At 57.6% G+C, this 20,667-nt stretch overlaps 1 protein-coding gene across 7 annotated transcripts in view; it reads right to left on the bottom strand.

Annotated features, from left to right (window-relative positions):
* KCNQ1 (potassium voltage-gated channel subfamily Q member 1) overlaps nucleotides 1-20,667 on the bottom strand; it is a 322,087-nt gene that overhangs the window by 48,057 nt on the left and 253,363 nt on the right. Inside the window, exon 16 of one of the 7 annotated variants that reach the window (XM_066379042.1) lies at nucleotides 13,766-13,896. The exons of 4 other annotated variants lie outside the window; for them this stretch is intronic. In XM_066379042.1, coding sequence (XP_066235139.1) covers nucleotides 13,790-13,896 — 107 coding nt within the window. In that variant the 3' untranslated portion in view covers nucleotides 13,766-13,789. Of the gene's footprint in view, nucleotides 1-13,765; nucleotides 13,897-20,667 lie in introns of those variants that run through there. 2 more of the 7 variants (XM_066379133.1, XM_066379315.1) reach the window with 2 other exon arrangements.

The raw sequence follows: 20,667 nt of genomic DNA, 5'->3' as shown, positions 1-20,667 counted from the left end.
GGCCCAGGCTTGTGTGGCCGGGGCCCTGTGGGCTGCTCCGAACCCCTCCCTCAAACCCCGGCACACAGACTCGCCGCCAACACGCACACCCCTCCCCAGCCCCGTGCGGGATCAGAACTGCCTCCAGCGGGGAGGCGGGGGATACCAGCTCCAGCTCCCCACCACACACAGGGCGCCTCAAGAACTCCTGGGGACGTAGGTGTGGCGTCCAGCGTTTAGGGACACCGTGACCCCACCTAGCTTGAGCAAACCTCCTTCTAGAGTCTCCCCCAAACTCTCGTGGATAGTGCCCTCAACAGACAGTGGGCTCCTCTCTCCTTCCTGCCTTTGGGCTCCAGGCCGACGCTTGGCCGGAACGTGCACCCTGAGCCCCACCTCCCTGGGAGGCCCTGGGTATTCTCAGACCCCGCTCCGTCCTCTGTGATCAGCTCAGGGTGGGTGTCGGGAGCCCGCTCAGTCAATCCCAGAATCCTCCTGCAAGGCCGCAGTGGTCCCTGGACGTGCCTGATGTGGGGCCCAGCTGGGGCCCAGAGCTGCCTGAGCCCCTACAACTCTGTCCCTCCACGGCCTTGAGGCTCTGGGGTGCCGCACGAGCAGGTGTCCTGGGGCCCCGCGCACACCGGGTGGGACCTGAGCTTCCTGCTCGCCTCCTGCCCACGGGCAATGGCCAGAGGCCACCCTGCTCAGGGGTGGCCCTGTGGGGTGGACGACCCCAGTGCCCATGCTGCCCACCCTCTGGCCAGGTGCACGGGCACCCTGGCCGACACCGACAATGCCAAGGGTTCGCCTGCAGGACTGGGGACTTCCTACCCTGTTGCTGGGAGCCTGATGTGGTGGTGGGTTAGGGGCAGCCTGTCCTGGATGTCCTTGGAGGACAGGCGGGCTCAGAGAGGACGGCCAGCCGGGCCCGAGGCCCAGCAGCTGGTGAGCAGCGGGCACGCTCTGAGGCCAGACCCTAACGCCCGCTCCATCCCCTGAGACCCAGGCCAGGTGGGCTCGACGTCGCTCAGAGCACAGGTGCGCCTGAGACCCAAAGGGACCGGGGCCTCCGCATCGCCAGCCGGCCACCGGGGAGGGACGGTGAGACCAAGAGGACAACCCGCTCTGCCCAGCACCACGCTGACAAACTCACCTCCACTCTCAGAGAAGACAAGGCCCCCTCTGCCCTCCCTGCCCCACCAGGGATGCAAAGCAAAGGCCCAGCCCCTCCGCCGGCCCCTCCATGACAGACAGACCCACCCGGGGCAGAGCCTTCTGGGCCCGCGTGCTGTGGGGGAAGTGGCCAGCCGGAATGCGACTGTACTTGGGGATGGGACCGTTAGTTAGGGAGGTGGTTAAGACTACACGAGGCCCTAGGGTGGGGCCCCGGCCCGTAGAATTTGTGTCCTCATAATAAGAGGGCGAGATCCCAGGGCTTGCCGCTGCTCACAGAGAGGAGGCTGGGAAGGGGCGCGGTGAGAGCCAGCCAGCCGCTTGCGAGCCAGGAAGCAGGCCTGCACCGCCTCCAGCCCTGCGGGCACCTTGACCTTGGACTGCCGGCCTGCAGGACGGTGGGGACTGAATGTCTGTTTAGGCCGCCCTGTGTGAGGTGCTCTGTTGCTGCACCTGTGCTGACCAAGACCTTGGGCTGTGAGCAAGAGGGAGAGCTGCAGGGGTAGCGCGGGCGGGCAGAGGCTGTGGGGGTGCCCAGGGCACAGGCCAAGCGCGCTGCTGGGGACCTTCCTACCGCCAGGCTTTGGGAGCCCCAGGAGTGAAGGAGCTTACGCCTCGGAGTGCTGGACGCTCCAAACCCACTGCCTGACCTCCGACATACTCTGCCTCGTTTCGGCCATCAGCGGGGCCATCGGGCCGCCGCCTGGCCTGTCCCCACCGTGCACCAGCGGCATCTGCGTCCACCTCTCACCGGCGCCGACGTGACCCACGCTTCCCCGTAGCCAGTTCCCGCTTCGGACGCCTCCCCGTCCAGTCCTCTGTCTCCCCGGGTCATTCTGGGAAGTTCTGCGCAGTGAGCGTGGAGCGTGGGCTGTGTCATCCCGTCCACTCCGTGGGCCCTGTCCCGTGGTCAGCACTGCGGCCTGGAGCACCCGAGAAGCTAAACCTTCCCCTCCACTCGGCTCCACCCCGCTCTCTGCTGCCCGCCGTGGCTGCGTGACACCAGACATAGAAAACCACGGTTGCCAGTCATTTCCTTCCGGTGGACGCCATGCGCCAGCTCTGGGGGTGAAACACAGAGTGCCCCCAGCTCGCCCACAGCCCTGGACACTCTCCCGCTCACACTTCAGGGCCGAGGAAACTGAGGCACAGAGAGGCTGTGTGACGGGCCCATGCTCGCTCCAGGAGCTCACACCTGCCCCCGCCTGCCCTGTCCTGCCCTGCCTTCCCCAGCGGGTGTGTCCCCTTGGACTTTGAGTCTTGGGGGCCCTGTCACAACAGGGCACCAGACCCCAGCCACTCCTGTCCACCATCCCGGGACGTACATGACATCGGAGGGAGCAAAGCAGGGCGGGGCCGCTGCCCGGAGTGCCCAGGGTCAGGCCGAGGCTGGGAGGGGGACAGGTCAGGGACGCCTGGAGCTCGGAATGGCCGGTGCGGAAGTCACAACCCTCTGAGCGGGTACTGGAACTCTCCACGCAGCCTGCCTCGTGGTCCACCAGCCTCTGCTCGACCACCTCCCGTGATGGGGGACTCACTCCTGGCTCCATACAATTCTGACTATTGAGAACGTTTTATAAGGCGTTCCTGATGTTGACCCAGAAATTCCACCCCTGGAAAGTAAAACCCAACATAAGGGGAGGACGCGGGGTGGGGGGGTGGAAGTCCGCGTGATGGGGTGGGACCATGACGAGAACGCCCAAGGGCTCCGGCTCGGCGCCCTGAATAGTCGCTGGTACGCTAGTCCCTTTGAGCGGGCTCCCGTGACCCTGACAGACACACGCTCGCGTGCACACAACTGGGAGGAACCTCCCGGCCCACCAGGGACCACTACCCAGATCTGTGCCACTGCCCTCTGGTGTGGCCCCTGCCTGCCTCTGCAGACACCTCTCCTGCTCCTGCCCTCACGCCCTTCACCGCAGACACGGCGGCCTCCTTTCCGCTCCGGACTCGCGCCTGCCCCAGGACCTTGGCTCCTGCTGTCTGGAGCTTTCCCACCTCTGCACCCCTCCCCCCACTACCTGAGGGAGGCGCTTCCTCACCAGTCAGGGAGGTGCTACCCGGGTCTTGGCACCCAGACTTCCCATCTCTTCCTCTGTCATTCCCTTCTTTCCCTCCTCTTCTCCTCCCTGCCCTGTTCTCTGCCCCTCCGGCCCCCTCCCCCCAAAGCTACCCCAATAATCAACCCCAACTGGCCCCAAATTAGGCAAATGCGCTCACACAAATCAAACCGGGCCCCGGGGCCGCGGAGGAGGCGAGAGAGTTCAAACAACGCGACCAATTTATAAACAATTTTCTCTGTGACGATTAAGTTACATTTTCCCCCAATCGCTGCTTAATTTTCTTGTCAAAAATACACAGTTTTCACATTTGTCTCGCTGTAAGGGTAATTAATTTCCAGACCATAAGTAAGAACTTAATTTGATACCTGCAAGGATTATAAACTATTTCAAGCTGTTGTTTACATGAAATCAGGAAAGATTCGTTCTGTTTGCAATTATGTTAATGAGGAAATGGACTGGGTACATTTTTTTTTTTTTTTTTTTTTAGGGAACTCAGCATTATTTTGCCATTTCCAATGAATTTGTGTAAAAGGCTGGGCTAGCTGTGGGCAAACCCCCCAAGGCTATTTTTAGGGTGTCCCCGGTTGGCGAGAGGGGGCCCGACGGAGTGGGTGAGGTCCCTGGTGTGGAAGAAGGCTTCGGTGGGAACGGCCTGATGGCCCGGCCGGGTGAGCTCTGGCCTGGGCTGTCCACACATTGCTGGCGGGGAGCTGGGCCCTGCAGGTAGGGCTGAGGGACCTTCTCCAAGACCCCTCCCGATGGCGAGGGAAGGATGGACGCGGTCAGGGCACTGCCGTTGTCCACACTGTGCACATTCCCGGAGGCCGCCCAGGAGGGGCGCAGCACGGGCAACGGCTCGGGGGTGTGGAAAGGTACCACGTACCCCCCCAAAACAGGGCGTGAGCAGAGGAGGCGCGGGGACGGGCAGTGGGGGGCGGCGGGGCATTGGGCCTGCGCTGTGATCGCCACGTGGGCCCCGGCACGCAGAGGAACAAGGGGCCTTCAGGACACATACGGGGTGGTCAGAGGCACACGGGGACGGCTCCCTCAGGCCCCAGGACGAAGGCCGAGGGTGACGAGCAGCAGGCGGCCAGGGCCGAGGCCGCAGATGCAGAGCAGGGACGGCCATGGGTGCTCCCCGGGGGGGCTTGGGGCCTCGGGGACAGGGGGCTCGCCGAGCCTAGACCTGGATCTAAGGAGTGGGCATCAGCCATCATGGAAAAGCCAGAGAAAAGGTGGTCCCCAGCGCTGGCGCGTCCTCCTGCCTCCTCCGCAGGGGACACGGGAGAGGGCTCACTCGGGGCGTGACCTGCGGGGTCTGCAGGCCCCCGGCCAGTCCCCATCCATCTGGCTGTTGCAGGGGAGGCAGGGGCTACGGCCAGCGGGCTGCCCGGCCCTCCCCTGCCCCCCCCCAGCAGCTGGCCATGAGGCTGCGGGCAGAGTCCTCGTAAACCCCGGGACGCTGGGGACAGGCCAGGTGAGGCGGGAACGGTCTCACTGTGGCCCCGCAGGGGATGGTCTGCCACCACTTGCCACCAGCCTGGCATTGCCAAGTTCCTCCCCACAGGCCCTGTTTCTCCTTGCTGGCCCTTGGCGGGGGGACGGGGATGGGGGGTGGGTGTCGGGCCCGGGACAGGCTCCGTTCCCCGACACAGAAACCACTTACGGGGGGGTGGTGGGGTGGGATGAAGGCCGTGTGGCGGCACCGACGGGGGGACATTTCCCTGCCCCATCAGCCTGTGGCGTCTGCCAGGGGTGGGCGGGGACCGCGCAGCAGTGGGCTTGTGTGGGGACAAGGACAGGCTTCAGGGGGAGGAACAGCTCAAAATTTCTGGCTCCTGGGACACCCGCGAGGCCTGCCCCTGCCCAGGGCCTTGGTGGGCACATCGTGAGGCTAGTTCCTAGGCCCCGAGGGCCTGAGCAGGGCACAGAGGTGCCAAGGGGCCCAGACCCGGGCCCGTTCCGGGACACGAGGGATGGTGATACTAACTGTGCCGGTCAGAAGGTCAGAGACAAGGGGTGTTTCTCAGGCAGGACGGGGAGGCCCCGCGCCCCTCGGGGAGTGGAGGAGGCCGGAGCGGGGCGGGAGTGGAAGGGCGCAGGGGACAGTCCGGGAGAGGACAGCAGGGGGCGGAAGTTTCCCGCCACCTGGCCATCCCAGTGCAGAGTGACCGCCAGGCCTCCCAGGTCCCCGCCATGGCTGACCGGCTCTCTGCCAGGTGCCTGGGAGCGGAGGGGACAGCCATGGTCCCCTAGCCTTGGGTGGTCACCTCAGGTGGACTGACTCCTAGGACTGTGCTGACCACGGGCAGCGTTGCCGGGACCGGAGAGGTGGGGACTGTGCAGCTTCTGGCCATAGACGATTTCAGGCGGTCACCCGAGCGGCCGCCTGTATGACAATAGTGGTACCGAGCTCTCCCGGGCACAGCGAAGGGCGCACGAGCCTTCACGCAGGTTTCTGGACGGTGTCGCCGAGGGCGAGGGGGCGACAGTGCCCGCAGGCACCTTCGCAGAGGGGGCGGGTGTTGGGAGAAGGGGGCGTGACATGGTATCAGGGACATCGGGGGACCCCGCGACCCGGGGAGCAGGAGACGCTCCCCTTGTGTTGGGCCCTCACCTCGTGGCAACGCTCCCTCTCCTCGTTTGGAATGGGGGAGGGGGACAATAATGATACTGGACCCTGCCGGGAGGCACCTGCCCCAGAGGGTCCTCACTGGCCAGGGGAAATCAGGCTCCCGACAGGTTTATGGAGCCGAAATCCAAGTTGGGGGCTTCCCCAAATTTCCTCCTAGGGGCAGGGGAAGACGGGGGTGGGGTGGGGCGGGTGGCGGAGGTGCCGCAGGGGCCCGCGGAGCCCGCCTCCCCTCCCTGGTCCAGCCCATGGAGATCTGGAGCCGCCCTGTCCTCCCTGCCGGTGTCACCTGTCCCTGGGAATGGCCTGCCCAAGGGGCCTCTTCATAGAGAAAGCGCTCCCTGGTCGTTGGGGGTGCCAGGCCGAGCTCTCGGGTTGGCAAACACACCTGCCCGGCCAAGGTCAGGTCTGGGGAGGCGCTGGCCCACAGCCACGCGCCCGTGCCCGCCCCGCCCAGCCGGCCGCCACGTCCTCCCTCCTGGCTCTGGTCCTCCCTCCTGGCTCTGGTCCTCCGTCCTGGCTACTCTGGTTTCTCCTGTCTCGGGGCTTCTCCCTTTCCAGCCCCTCCCTTCTCTCCCTCCCTCCTGGTCTCTCAGTCCTGGGGTTCCAGGACGCGTCCAAACAGAATGTGTGATGGTCCCTGACCTGTCTCACCCCTGACGTGCCTCTAAGCAAAGCTCCTACATCCAGGTGCTCACGTCAGAAGCCAGGGTCCTTCCTGCCACCTGCCCCCTCGGTCTTCCCGCCCGGTCCAGCGGACCATGTGTTCTCGTCCCAACAGGTCTCCACCCTGGTCCCAGGTGCCAGCCGCGGGTCCTGGTCCCACCGCAGCCCCTCTCTGCCCTCGGGGATCCCCCTTCGCCTACCTTGAGTCCTCTCTCCAGAGAAGGCAGAGCCCCCACCCCAGCTCTCAGGGTGCTTTCTAGTGCCCCTCATCTAGCTGGCAGGGTGTGGCTAGAGTCTCACTCTTAGCCCCACTGTGCCTACTCTCACAGACTCACAGCTTCGGGGGGCCCTGTGCCCCGGGGCCTTTGCACAGTCTGCTCACGCCGGGTACTCTTCTACCCCGCACCACCCTCCACCTCATCCACTCCTGGTTGGCTCCAGGCCCCTGATGCCCTGACCAGGGAAGCCCTTCCTGCCTGGCACGTGCCCTCCTCTGCCTGCTGGACTGTGTGCTCCAAGAGGCGGGGCCACCAGCCCCTCCCACCCCGTTGGCAGTGGTAGGTAGGCCCTGCACATAGCGGGTGCCCGTGGACGTGGCCGAGCGCGGGTCGGGTGGCAGAAGGACCCCTTCCTTGGCTTCCTCACTCTTCGCCTCTGTGACGTCTGCTCCTTCTGTCCAGGCCGGAAGGGCCTCATTTTGTAGGATAGTCGTGCTACTGGGGAAGGTGCAAGGCTGAGAGGAGACCCTCAGGGAACTCCACGGTCCTGGATGGGGTCCTTCTTATCCAAGGGTAACGGCACCTAGCCTTAAAACCAAGACCCTGCATGCTTGCCAGGCACGCCCGGGTGGGCACCTGCAAGGCGGAGCCTGCTTGCAGCCAGGGGGCCTGCCAGGTGGACAGTACCGGTCTCATCATTCTATCTAATCTCCGCCTCAGGTGTGACTCTGTTTCTGGGGGGTGGACGGACAGGTGACACGGGTCTTCTGGGCATCAGCACCTTGGGCCGGGGCCTCATATCACCCCGAGGCGCCCCTGCCTAGGGGTGGGTGCTGGGGGTCTGAGGGAGGGGGGGGTGGGCCTTGCTGGAGACAGCGTCCCTGTGCAGTGGCAGGCCGGCCGGGCAGCCAGCCATCTCACGGCCCACACAGATGGCTCTTTATGTGTCAGACCTGACCTGCGGCTCCCGGCCGGCAGGGAACAGAGGGGGCTGTGCTGCTGACCAACTGCGTCCCGGGACGAGGGTGGTGGTGGGCAGGGAGCAGGCAGAGGACGGGAAGGGAGTGTGCACTGGTCCCAAAGGTCCCCTTGCAGCCACAGTGGCCTTCTTGAGTCTATCCTCAACAGGCCAGATTCAGAAAGCTAGTATAAGAGTTAGAACGTGGCCCTCCTCGGCCCCCCTAGGCTCCACCTCTCTCCAAGTGAAGCCTTTAAGTCCCTCCAGTGTCTCCCATGGCTTGGGGGTCCGTCCACTCCTTTACCTGTCTGCTCCCACTCCTGGGATCCTCCGTCATCCAGGACTCTGGCCACACCACTGCTCTTCTGCTGCTCAAATTAGCCAGGCCCAGTTCCACCCCAGGGCCTTTGCACTTGCTGTGCCCTGTGCCTGGAACACCCTTCCCTGAGATACACATAGGCTTTGCTCCCTTGTCCTCCCAGGGATCTTTCCCGCAGACCAGCATGCCTTCCAGTCTCCTTTCCGAAGTCTGAGATCCTGCCTGCACTCGGAAGGTTTCTCCTGAGAGGGAGCGAGGTACAAGGCCTTGCCCCGCATTTGACCTTGGGGTCTTTATTGCCTTTCTGAGAGTAGGACCCATGACAGAGCCTCCGTACTGGGCATTTTCTGGGTGCCAGACCCATAGGCGGCACACCCCATAGGCTATTTGCCAGGTCCTCCCACTGGCTCTCATTTCCACCGAGGAGAATCTGAAGGTCAGAGGGGCCCCCAGTTTGGGAAAGGCTCCTGTGGAGCAGGCCTTCCCACTCAGTCCCCTTTCCCTCTTCCAAACTCGGGGAGGGGGTTCGAGGTCGCCTCCCCCCGAGCCAGGGCAGCGAGGAGGGGGACGCAGGGCCCGGGTGGAGCCGTGGTGGAGGAGGGGACGCAGAGTGGAGACATGAATGGAAGCCCCAGCCGCGGCGGCGGTGGTGGTGGTGACGAGGGCGGGGAGCGGCGGATGAGGAACGGGGTGGGGAGGGCGTGTGCTGCCAACCCAAACAGCCCAGCGCGCCTCAGCCCCGGGTCTAATCCACAAAAATTTCCATCTGCCTCTGGAGCACTCGGAACCCGGCAACGGACGGGAGGGCGTCCGCTCGGCAAAATAAACACCAGCTCCTGCGAGCGAGGCAGCGAGCGCGCGGCTCCGTGGGTTGGCGTCCGGCTCCTGGCGGCGGCCATTTTGTGAACGCGGGTCCAGGGAGCACAGGCAGGACCGGGGCCTGTGGACCCGGGCCCGGCAGGGAGGAGGCCGCCCGACTTGCCGAATGTGGCTTTGTGGCCATGGACCTGCTGGCATCCACCTGCTACCCAGCACGGGGCGGGCAGGGCTGCGCTCGGCCCCACGGGCCCGGCCGGGGCCACCCTGGCTGCCGCCCAGCTGCCACCTTAGGATGTCCCCAGCCCCGGTTCTGCTGACTCTGGTGGTGGGGGAGGAGGTGGTCCCCAAAGTCCCTGCTGCCTCCTTCAAGGCCCACAGTGGCCAGAGTTGCACGGTCAGGGCCTGGGCAGGCTGCCCCTTTCTAGCCGGTCCCCTCCCTCGGCCCTGCCTCTGGGGCTGGGACATCTATTTTTGGTGGTGACCAAGCCGCTGCTTAATATGCAGGACTGGCCAGGGGCAGACTGTGCCCTGACCCGCAGGGTGACAAGTTTTAAAAAGGGCCCATTTTGATCAAAATACATGTTTTTCTGAGGTCGGCCAAGGCGGCCGGGTAGGGTTTGCCACAAAGACGAGGCTGGGACTGCCCTTGGGGCCGGCCCCGCGGACGGACGCTGCCCAGCCCGAGTCCCCAAGACTGCGCGTCCCCGAGGAGCATGTGCCTGGGGACACACGGCCGATTGTGCCCGCCCCGCTCAGCAGTCAACCCCCAGAAGTTGACGGGGACTTGAGCTAAATTTTAAAAAATGTAAGTTTCCTTTCTGGCCCATACCGGAGAACTAAAAATAGAGTCATTCAGGAGGGGCTCGGTTGGGGGGACCATCACCCAGACGGACCGGGAGAGAAGCACGCAGGACAGGGGGAGGGGTGCAGAGGGGAAGAAAGCCCTTGGGGGGGGGCTGCTGAGGACATGGAAAACGGGAGGCCAGGGTGCAGCTGGGGGGACCTGAGACCCAGCCTCGCGAGGCCTGTCCGGGGCCACACGGCGAGGGCAGGGCAGAGCCTGAGCACGCATGTTTCTTCCCAGGAGGCCGAGCGTGTGATGCCCACCAAGGGGGGGGGGGGTCCTGCGGCTGCTGGCTGGGAGCCAGGGACGGGTGAGCCGTGAGGCCGGCCTTCCTGCCTCCTGCCGCCCCTTCAGGAGAGGTCCAGACGACAGCCCAGCGGGGCACGCTGCCCTGAGCATCGGTCCTGACGCCAACTCTAGGGTCCAGCTCCAGCCTGGTCTTAGCTCTGACCTCCCTCCCGCAATTGTGGTTTCTCGGTAGCAAAACCTCCAGACACCACGGGGGCCTAAGGGCGTCCCCCCTCGATGAGAGGGTCCAGAATGCCTGCAGTTCCCTCAGGGGCCACCCAACCAATGCGCTCATCTGAATGATGGGGAAACTGAGGCCCTGACCTAGGCAAGGATGTGATTCTACGACCTCTTGCAGAACGCAGATGCAAAGATGCGGCTGGGACGTGTCTGCCAGGGGGCCGCCCCGATGCCCCCTCGCTGTGCTGGGCCACCCACTCCTCTGACCTTAGTGAGGGGCTCCCTACAGAGGTGGCTCAGCCCCTCAGACAGAGGACCCAGCTCTCGTCGGGTTACCTGAACCATGGGGACAAGGGCGGAGAGAGGAGGGCCCAGGTGGCGGTGCTGACCCCACGGCTGACCATGTCCTCCTCCCGTCACCCCTGTGTGTCCCTTCTGTGCCATCCCAGCCGCTGTTGACCACTGAGTACAGCCACAGGCTGTGACAGACGACGGTCAGACATGGGTCTCCTTCTAGGTCTCTCTCCCTGGGTGCCCCCTCATCCTTCACCCACACAACCAAGCCCAGCACATGTGCCCCTGGAGTGCCCGACTGTTCTAGGGCTCCTGGGGGCCGGCAGAGGGCTCAGCACCGACCTTGTTGTTGCACCCCCGCAATGGCCAGCCGCTGACGGATCCTGCAAAGGGCTGCAGAGGTGAGTTGTGGGTGGACAAGAACAGGTTGGCAGCAGAGGCCACCTCACGCTCAGGCGGCTAGGCCTACTGCCTCTGGAAACACATGGGTAGACAGACGGACATCCTATCACAAGGACACTCCAAAGGTTCCTGATCCTTCCATTGTGTTGCTAGAAATTGGCAGTCCTGCTGGGACTACATTTCCCAGACCCCTCTGGGTGGGGGTGGGATCATGTGACTTGATCTCACCAATGGGACAAGCAGAAGGGATGAGCGTATCACTTTTGGGCTGGAATAGTTAAGAGCTGGTCTGGTCTTCAGACCTGGGATGGGGGCGGGGCCTGGCTCCAAACAACAGTGCCCCCCTATCTTGGCCCAGAGAAAGCCAGAGGGGAAGGAGGCTCAGACCAATGACCAAGATCTGGAAGGTGGGTGCTGAGTGAGCCCTAGAGCCTGGAGAGAGACCTCAGGAGAAGGGGTCACAGGCTGGCAAGATAGAGGGTGAATCCTGGTGGGACCCCAGCTGACAGAGGGCCTAAGACCAGAGCAGGAGGCTTGGTGGCATGGTTTCATAAAGCCTGGGTCCTGACCTTGGTGTCTTAGCATTGTTACTTAGCAACTCATGGAAAGCATCCCCCAGAGCAGCCAATAGCCACTGGGTCATTTGCATCACAAATCGGAGTGGCACAACGTGGCACACCTGGGCTCCTCTGACCAGAGCTGGGTCAGCTGCCGGCTTCTCGCTGTCACCAGCTAGAACGTGATGAACGCCCACCCACGTCAATCCCCAGCCCGGTCGGGGTGCTCTGCTTTCCTTCCTGGAGGTGGGGACGTTAGATCAAGGGATATGTGTATTTTCTCTTTTAATTATAAGAGAAAGTTTATTTAGAAAGTTACAGAGGTATGAGAAGTGAGCCAACTGGGCTGGGTGGGCTCAGGAAACAAGTTACAGAGGCAGAAGAAGGGCCCTCGGAGCTCAGGAGAGAGAGGCAAAGTTAACGCGGCTGGCAGGGAAGGGAAGGGGGAGCGCACAGGCGTGCATATTTTTAATGTTCATAGGTGGATGTGGTTAACTCCCTTCCAGAAGCTCTGTGTCCACAGTAATTCACATCCCCACCAGCAATAGAGAAGAACGCCTGTTTCCCCACATCCGTGCCAGCACGGATATTGTCATTGTCTTACACTTTTGATGTCAGTGTGCATTCCCCTGGCTACTGGTGAGGGTGGGCATCTTCTCACTGAGCCCTGTTGGCCAAAGCTGGGCCGTCTATTGAAAGATGCCTCCTGAGCAGGGGTCCCCCAACTTTTTACCCAGGAGGCCAGTTCAAAGTCCCTCAGACTGTTGGAGGGCTGCCACATACAGTGCTCCTCTCACTGGCCACCAATGAAAGAGGTGCCCCTTCCGGAAGTGCGGCGGGGGGCCGGATAAATGGCCTCAGGGGGGCCGCAGTTTGGAGATGCCTGCTCCTGAGCCTTGGGGGGCTGCCCTGGTGGTGACAATGCTAGGCACGGCTTACTTCCCAGGGGTCCCAAGCCCCCTAGGCCCTACGGGCTTGATCTCAGGCTTCCTCTAGGAGGCGAGCCGCCCCCTCCCAGGGGCCCTCAGGTCTCCTCATGTTCGCAGGGTGCGGGGACTCCCTGGCAGGTCTGCCCGCCTCTGCCCAGGAACGAGGTGGGGGGTGGCACGCAGCGTCAAGTGACGCTTTCATTATAGGTTTATCTTTGAAACCCCAGACAAAACAGGGCTTGTGTGGCTTGACTGAAGAGCCAGCACCTCGGTACCTCGCCATCCACTCAGTCGGCTCCTCGGGAAAGAAAAAATACACGGACCTTAAAATAACCGGTTCCCAGAATAGCAACTAATGACGGCTTCTGAAGGGAGTTCTTTGATCAGTCAGAGCCCCACGCCTTCGCCTATTTACGGCCATGTCACTCAAGAGCAGCTCACCAGCAAAGAGAGAAGTGTTGGAGGGGGGCGCAGAGGAAAGTGGGGGCCAGGCAGAGGGGCGGGGGGGGGAAGGGGGAGCAGGGCTGGCAGTGTGGCAGTGCCCATTTGAGGCCAGGCCACCCGACTTCCTGATGCAACCAGCCTGAGCTGGTGGTGAGGGGCTGATGGAGTCAAGGGGGCCCAGTGCTTGGAAGGGGGGCAGGCGGCGGAGGTGGGGGGGCGGGCGCACAGCAGAAAGACAGCCTTCTGAGAGCCCAAGTTGGGGAAGCCAAGGCTGGTGGGAGACAGAGGTGGGTATGAGAACCAGAATCTCAGGTGGATGGGCCTCAGGGGCCTCGAGAGGTGTGGGCTGTGGGTTCTGAGGGAGGGCGGTGTTCACCCAGCATCTCCCTGGGCCCAGCCCGGGGCAGACGCTGGGGACCACGCTCACCGCTGCCTGTGAGGATGTAATGTCGTTTAAAGCTGCCCTGTCTGTTCACGGAGCACTTGCAATGTGGCTCGTGAGACCGAGGAACTGGATTTTAATTTAATTTTTAATGAATTCAAGTTTAAGACAGGGTCAGTTGTTGGAAGACCTTATTTATTTATTTTTTTGGAAGGACTTAGGTAGGAGGTACTCCCTTGCGAACGGTGGATGTTATGACATCTACACGAGGGCCGGGCAGTTCTTATTGGAAACTTAGCATCTGAGTCGTAAAATACCCCGGCGTTTGGAGAAAATGTCGGCCATCCTCACAATTTTTTGAAATGTTGATTATGTGTTGAAATGTTCATACATTCCAACTATTGGGTTAAATAAAATGTATCATGACAATGAGTTTCACCTGCTTTTGTTTTTTAAATGTGGCTATTATAAAATTTAAACCCCTATCTGTGGCTGCCATGACACTGCTACGGGACGTCATTGGCTTAGACCAGCGGTCAGCAAACGTTTCTGAAAAGGCCAGCGAGACTGTCACGGGACTGTGGATCCCATGCGAGTTCTGAAGCACACTCTCCCTCTTCTGTGTTTCACTGTGAAAACAGGCTAGGGCCCGGTCTGGTCTGTGGAGCCCAGGCCCCTCGCTGAATCAGGCTGGCTGGTTTCAGCACAAGTTAGTGGGGGGATTCCTTCCTCTCTGAAGGGTAGAAGGCCTGCAGAAGAGTGTCCCTCTCAGTACAGCCTGCTGAGCGCTGGTGGCCCAGCCCAGAACCTCCGGTGTCCCAGCACAGGACCCACTTACGACGAAGACCCGAGGGACCAGCGTGAACGAGACCTGTCTCCACTACTCAGCGGCTCCACGTTTCATGGGCCCATCGAGACGCAGAAGGGTCAGGAACCGGCGCCAGGACCGGGGACACAGCGACCGCAACACCCAGGCTTCCCACAGAGATCCCATCTTCAAAATCCTCATTCTGTCCCCCGGAAGTGGACAAGAGCCTGTCCCATCGTGTGCTGGAGAGGGGTGCTTGCTGGCATGGAACGAGCTCCCCAGGGATCAAGGAAGGTTAGCGGCTGAACACACAGCAAAAGTGGGGTGAACCCACAGAGGAAGGAGATGCCCTGAAGGCATCTGATGAATGCCATGCCTTTGAGCCTCGATTTCCATGGTCCCACAGGCGGTGGGCGGCCAGGTGTCCATGCCCAGACCCGGCCCCCGGTGGCCAGTCTCACGGCGCAGCTCTGTGGAAAGCTGGGACCTTTCAAGCGCTCTAGTTTCAGTGTGACCCACTCCCAGGAAGCTCTGTGAGGAACCCTGCCGTGCACTAAGGAGCAGTGGAACAACATTTGCCCTGAGAAGTCACATCCGCAAGCTGGTCCCCCCGCAAGGCTTGGAAGCCCAAAGGCACACCACCCCCGGGGCTCTGGGGAACCTGGATCCCAGAGTTTGAAGTCCAGGCTGGCCGGACCCGACGTGGACAGCAAAGGAAGAGGTAAGCACAGACTTTCTCTGAGGACCTCCGCTCCACGCTGGGCCTCAGAAGTCCCCGCAGATACGTGTTAAGATATACGAACCTAACGATTTTTCAGAAAGAAAGCCCTCCAAGGGAACGAGACGTCCTGCACGGCAGCTGGGGAGAGAGAGAGAGAGAGAGAGAGAGAGAGCGAGCAGCAGAGAGGCAGACTCAGCAGGGCCGGAGATGCCAGCAGGAACAGGAATCAACCAGAAAGCAGCCACATCCATCCCCTTCAGGCTCCTGTGACGCACGAGTAAGAACCACACAGAGCATTTCCGTACATAGGAGAAAAAAAGATAATACTAAATGGAAATGTAGAATCCTTTGAACGGATCCAGCAGCAGGTCAGACACAGCTGAAGACAGACCCACTGAATGGGAAGGTGGATCAGACGACATCATCCAGAATACAGTATGGAGAAACGAAGCGATTAAAACAACAACAAAAGTAAAAAAAACCCAGGGCAATTAGGAGACGGGGCGGGGACTGAGATGGCGTACCACATGTCAAGTAAGAACTTCGGAAGGAGGTTAAGGAACCAGAGTGAAATCTGAAGACACAATGGTGGGGAGAAATCTAAAACGGATGTGAGACGCCAAACCACAGATGAAGGAAACAAGCAGAATGAACAACAGCAGCAACAAGCCCCTCTAATGACACAGAAGGGTGGAAACGCAGAACACTGGAGCCAAACGGAAAACCCAGGAGCAGCCGGAGAGGAGAGACATAGCTCCTTACAAGGAGCCACTACCATCTCCATCTCTGTTCTCAGCAGGGACGGTGGAGATAGACAGCAGTTGGGTGAGACTTCAATCTGCTACGAGACACTCATTTGGAAACCAAGGTCCTACACTTTTCTACCCAGAGGAAATCTTTATTAAAAAAAAATTTTTTTTTCTTCTTCTTTTCCAAGTGAGAGTAAGGGAGAAAGACTCCCACATGCACCCTGACCAGGATCCACCCAGCAAGCCCTATCTGGGGCGGATGCTCTACCCATCTGGAGCCATGCTTGCAACTGAGCTATTTTTAGTGTCCAAGGTGGAGGCTCCATGGAGCCATCTTCAGTGCCCGGGGCCAGTGTGCTTGAACCAATCAAGCCTTGGCTGTGGGAGGGGAAGAGAAAGGGAGAGAGAGAAGGGGAAAGGAGAAGGGTGGAGAAGCAGATGGTCACTTCTCCTTTGTGTCCAGACTGGGAATCGAACCTGGGACTTCCACACACCGGGCTGACGCTCTCCCACTGAGCCAACCGGCCAGGGCCATCGAAATCTTTTTTAAAGAACGTCGGTAAAGAAGCTATTTTAAAACCATTACAATTCGAGAGACTTTTATTGTCACTGAAGGAAATACTAATGAACATTTCAGCTAGAAAAATAAAATGAGCCTGGATTTAAGATCTGAGATGAAAAATAAGTTTGAGTGACAAAAGAGGCAAATTTAAACACATATTGATTGTGTAAAACACCACTAATTACAAATTGTTGGGTTAAAAAAATAAAGAAGATTGAGCTAAAATATGTAACGACCAGGCACATAAGTCAGCAGGAGAGTGAAGCGGAGGTGTGTTGAGGTCCTTGTTTTATCAGAGATGTGGGCACAGACAGCGATGAACTCCACCAGATGTCCATTGAGAATGTTCTAGATTAACTTCTCCAAGGCGTGGCAATAGAAATATATGGCTTCAAAACCAGTAGAGAAAGGGAATGGAATGAGAAATAATCATTAACCCAGCAACAGGCAAGGAAGAGAAGCAAATGAAACACGAAAAACGTCAGTGCCCATAGGAAGGACAGAATACATGGCTAATAAAATCAGCGCACATTGACCAGACATTACAGTGAGTGCAAATGCATTAAGTAATTTTTAAAACCCCAACCACATTGTGTTTCCAGAGGTTCCCCTGCAAAAAAAATGTGTATCTAGGAGGAAAGAGAATTAAAAAGCCTGACACCAAAATCATCAGAAAAAAGGAAAACACAAGACAACTACAGGTTCATGTCCGTTATGACCAGACACACAAACATCCTTTAACAAACTAGGAGCAAACCACACCCAACAGCACAGAAAAGAGATGGTGCACCTCAACTAGCTGGCAAATACAGCTTGGTTTAACATTCCCAAACCGATTAGTGTCTTATGCCATGTTAAATTAAAGAAAATAAGAGAGAGAGAGAGAGAGAGAAAGAGCCTGACCAGGCAGTGGTGCAGTGGATAGAATGTCGGCCTGGGATGTGGAGGAACCAGGTTTGAAGCCCCAAGGTCGCCATCTTGAGCATAGGCTCATCTGGCTTAAGTGCGGGCTCACCAGCTTGAACATGGGGTCACCGGCTTGAGTGTGGGATCATAGACATGACCCCATGGTCTCTGGCTTGAGCCCAAAGTTCACTGGCTTGAAGCCCAAGGTCACTGGCTTGAGTCCAAGGTCACTGGCTTGAGCAAGGGGTCACTGGCTCTGCTGGAGCCCCCCACCCCGTCAAGGCACATATGAGAAAGCAATTAATGAACAACTAAAGAGACTAAGGAGATGCAATGAAGAATTCATGTTTCTCATTTCTCTCCCTTCCTGTCTGTCTGTTCCTATTTATTCCTATTTCTGTCTGTGTCTGCCTCTCACGAAAGAGAGAGAGAGAGAGAGAGAACGAGAGAGAGAGAGAGAAAGAAAGAAAGAAAGATAGATAGATAGATTAAAAGCACTTTGGAAGGAAAAAGTAAAACTGTCTTGATTCACACATGATATGCTATATGAAAAAAATCTTTTTTTTTTAATCTATTCTTTTTTTTTTTTTTATAGGGACAGAGAGAGAGAGTCAGAGAGAGGGATAGATTGGGACAGACAGACAAGAACGGAGAGAGATGAGAAGCATCCATATCAGTTTTTTGTTGAGACACCTTAGTTGTTCATTGAGTAATTTCTCATATGTGCCTTGATGGGGGGGGGGGGGCTACAGCAGACCGAGTAACCCCTTGCTCGAGCCAGCAACCTTGGGCTCAAGCTGGTGAGCTCTGCTCAAACCAGATGAGCCTGCGCTCAAGCTGGCAACCTCGGGATCTCAAACCTGGGTCCTCCGCATCCCAGTCCGATGCTCTATCCACTGTGCCACTGCCTGGTCAGGCTATATGAAAAATATCTTAAGAAATCAACAAAATTTACCAGGATCAATAACAGCAAAGTCACAGTTTATAGCCTTGATATAAAAAAAGTAACTGTATTTCTATATACTAGTAAGAAAATAATTTAAAACCAAAACAAAGAAAACGATTCCACTAACAGTAGCATCAGTAATAGTAAAATATTTGGGAGTATATTTAACAAAACATGTGTGAGATTTACACACTGAAAACTACAAAACATCACTGAAAGAGGTCAAAGCGGAGTGAGGGGATGGAAAGACATACTATGTTCATGAATTAGAAGACTCCATATTGGTAAGCTGTCATCCCCCCCCCCCCCAAATGGATCTATAAATTGAAATAACCCTTATCAAAATCCCTGAGGTTTCTTTTTTTGGCTGGGGAGTAGATGAGTCAGAAGATGATTCTAAAAATGCACACAAAACGCACAGGACTTAGAACGGGCAGAACAATTTGGCAAAGAACAAAGTTGAAAGCCCTACATGACCTGATGTCAAATTTACTGTGAAGTCATAACGATCAAGACAGCGTCATGTGGGCTTAAGCCTCGGCTGACAGAACACAACTGAGAATTCAGAAATAAACCTTTGTGTTGATGCTCTATTGATCCTTGACCAAGGTGTCATAATGATCTAATGGGAGGAAACAGTCTTTTCAACAAATGGTGCGGAGGCTATTGAGAGCCACAAGCCGGGCTAAACAAACAAGCAACAAACAAACAAAGAAAAGAACTTTAACTTAGATTCCACCTCACCCCCACACCCCAAAGCGAACTCAAGAGTAAATCCTACGTCAACCGAAGAGTTAAAGCTATAAAACTTCTAGAAGAAAACGTTCATGACCTTGGATTAGGCAGAGAGGTCTTCCATACAACATGAAAGGCGTGAGCCACACAAGAAAAGATAAATTGGACTTCATTAAAATTTAAAACGTTTGTGTCTTCAAGGACACGATTAAGTTGATGAAAAGGCAGCCAGCCCCCGAGAATGGGCGGAAATATTTGCAAGTCACATATCTGATAAAGGACTTGTACCCAGACCTATAAACAACTCTTCAACTGAATAACAGAACAAACCTCTTAATTAGAAAATCAGCAAGAGAGTTGAATAAACATCTCGCTGGAGAAGACGATGAATGGCTAATAAGCACATGAAAAGTTGCTCAACATCATTAGTGATTAGGGAAAATGCAAATCGGACCCACAATGAGATACCATTACACACTCAGAGTACGGCTAACATAAAAAAAGAAGAAGAAAAAAAAAAAAAAGGACCAACTGGACGGCCCCAGCGTGTTGCACGGAGAGAGACACACACATACATGTGAAGAGAGCGGGACCCCCTCCATATGCAGAGCCCGGTGGGACATCAAGGTAGCGCAGCAGACCTTTGGGAGAAACAGGGTCAATGAATGTTTTTTTTTATTTTTTATTTTTAGCAAGTTAAACAGAAGAGTCGCCCGTACCGGGCTATCCTTTTCCATGCGTCGGCCACCTAACCCTCGGGAAATGGAAAACTTATGTCCACACAAACACCCGCCAACAAAGGTTCACAGCGGCAATGCCCACAATAGGCCCCGCGTTGGAAACCAGCCAAACGTCCATCAACGGGCAACAGGACACGCAGAATGTGCCTCCCTGCAACAACGGAGTGCTAGTCAGCATTCCAGAGCGGAGACGTGCGTGAGCGCCGCCGCCCTGTGTGAGAAAAGCCAAACACAAACAGCCATAAATCGTTCCGTGCCACGTCGAGGAAACACCGAGCAAGGGCCGGTCCCGAGCCTTAGAGAAATGCTGGGATGCAGAGACGGAAGGCAGATCGTAGAGATTGACAGTGGCTGGGGGGTGGGGGGGAGGAGGAGGGAAGGGGACTGGCAAGGACTGCAAAGAGAATTGGGGGAGAACTTGGGGTAGGGGGGAGGGAGAGAGGGTTGAAAAATGTCCCAAAACGTAGTTGTGGTGACGGGTTGCATGCTATTGCATTGACTGAAATTTGTTGCACATTTTATGCCGGGTGGATTTTATGGTATAAATTAAATACACTCGATGATGGAAATTATACCCCAATAAAGCTTAAAAAAAAAAAAAAGAAGAAGAAGAACCAACAGAATGATGTTTGGATAGCAATGGTAACAGACTGTGAGAGGGAGAGAAAGACTGCCCGGGATACAGCGGGTGCTGCGGGGTCAGAAACATTCGGCTCGGCGGCCACAGACAGAATGTGGACATGATGTGCGCCTCATCACAAGATCTGCAATGATGGAAAGCGGAAACCGACAGGAACAGAAGGAAAACCAGACACATTTCTCCACCACGGTAGTTGGAATTCGGATCGATCGAGTAGGGTAAGCAAAAACAACAACAACAACAAAAAAACATTCCAGTGAGGATATCATGTCACAAGACAATGAACAAGCTTGTTCCAACGGACCTAAACAGAACACCCTGGGCCCAGCGCGCCAGCGCCACAAGGCAGGCATTCAGGCTCGGAAGGCACGTCTGCAAAAACCGAGCACCGTCTTCTTGTGCCGTGCAACCTATTGCAAACTGTTTCAAAGGACGGGACAGCCTCGAGATCCAGCCCCTGCCAACCGGGGCAGCGACCCCCGCAGGCTCTCACCATCGCCACGGAGACGCTGATCACGCTGATGACACCCAGCTTCCGGGATAAACAAGAGGTCATCGCGGAAATCAGACATATAAACAAGTTAGCTGAACGTTAAGAGAAAAGGCTCCATTATCAGAACCGGGGGGGTGGGTGGGAGGGGCGGGGCAGGGTGCAATTCTGAGGGGTATTTATCCAGGGAAAACGCCCAGCCTTAAACACACACCCTTAGAAA

This window comes from Saccopteryx leptura, chromosome 1 (assembly GCF_036850995.1).
Source record: "Saccopteryx leptura isolate mSacLep1 chromosome 1, mSacLep1_pri_phased_curated, whole genome shotgun sequence".
NCBI lineage: Eukaryota > Metazoa > Chordata > Mammalia > Chiroptera > Emballonuridae > Saccopteryx > Saccopteryx leptura.
Note: the sequence above shows the minus strand (reverse complement) of the source record. Positions and strands in the feature narration are given on the sequence as shown.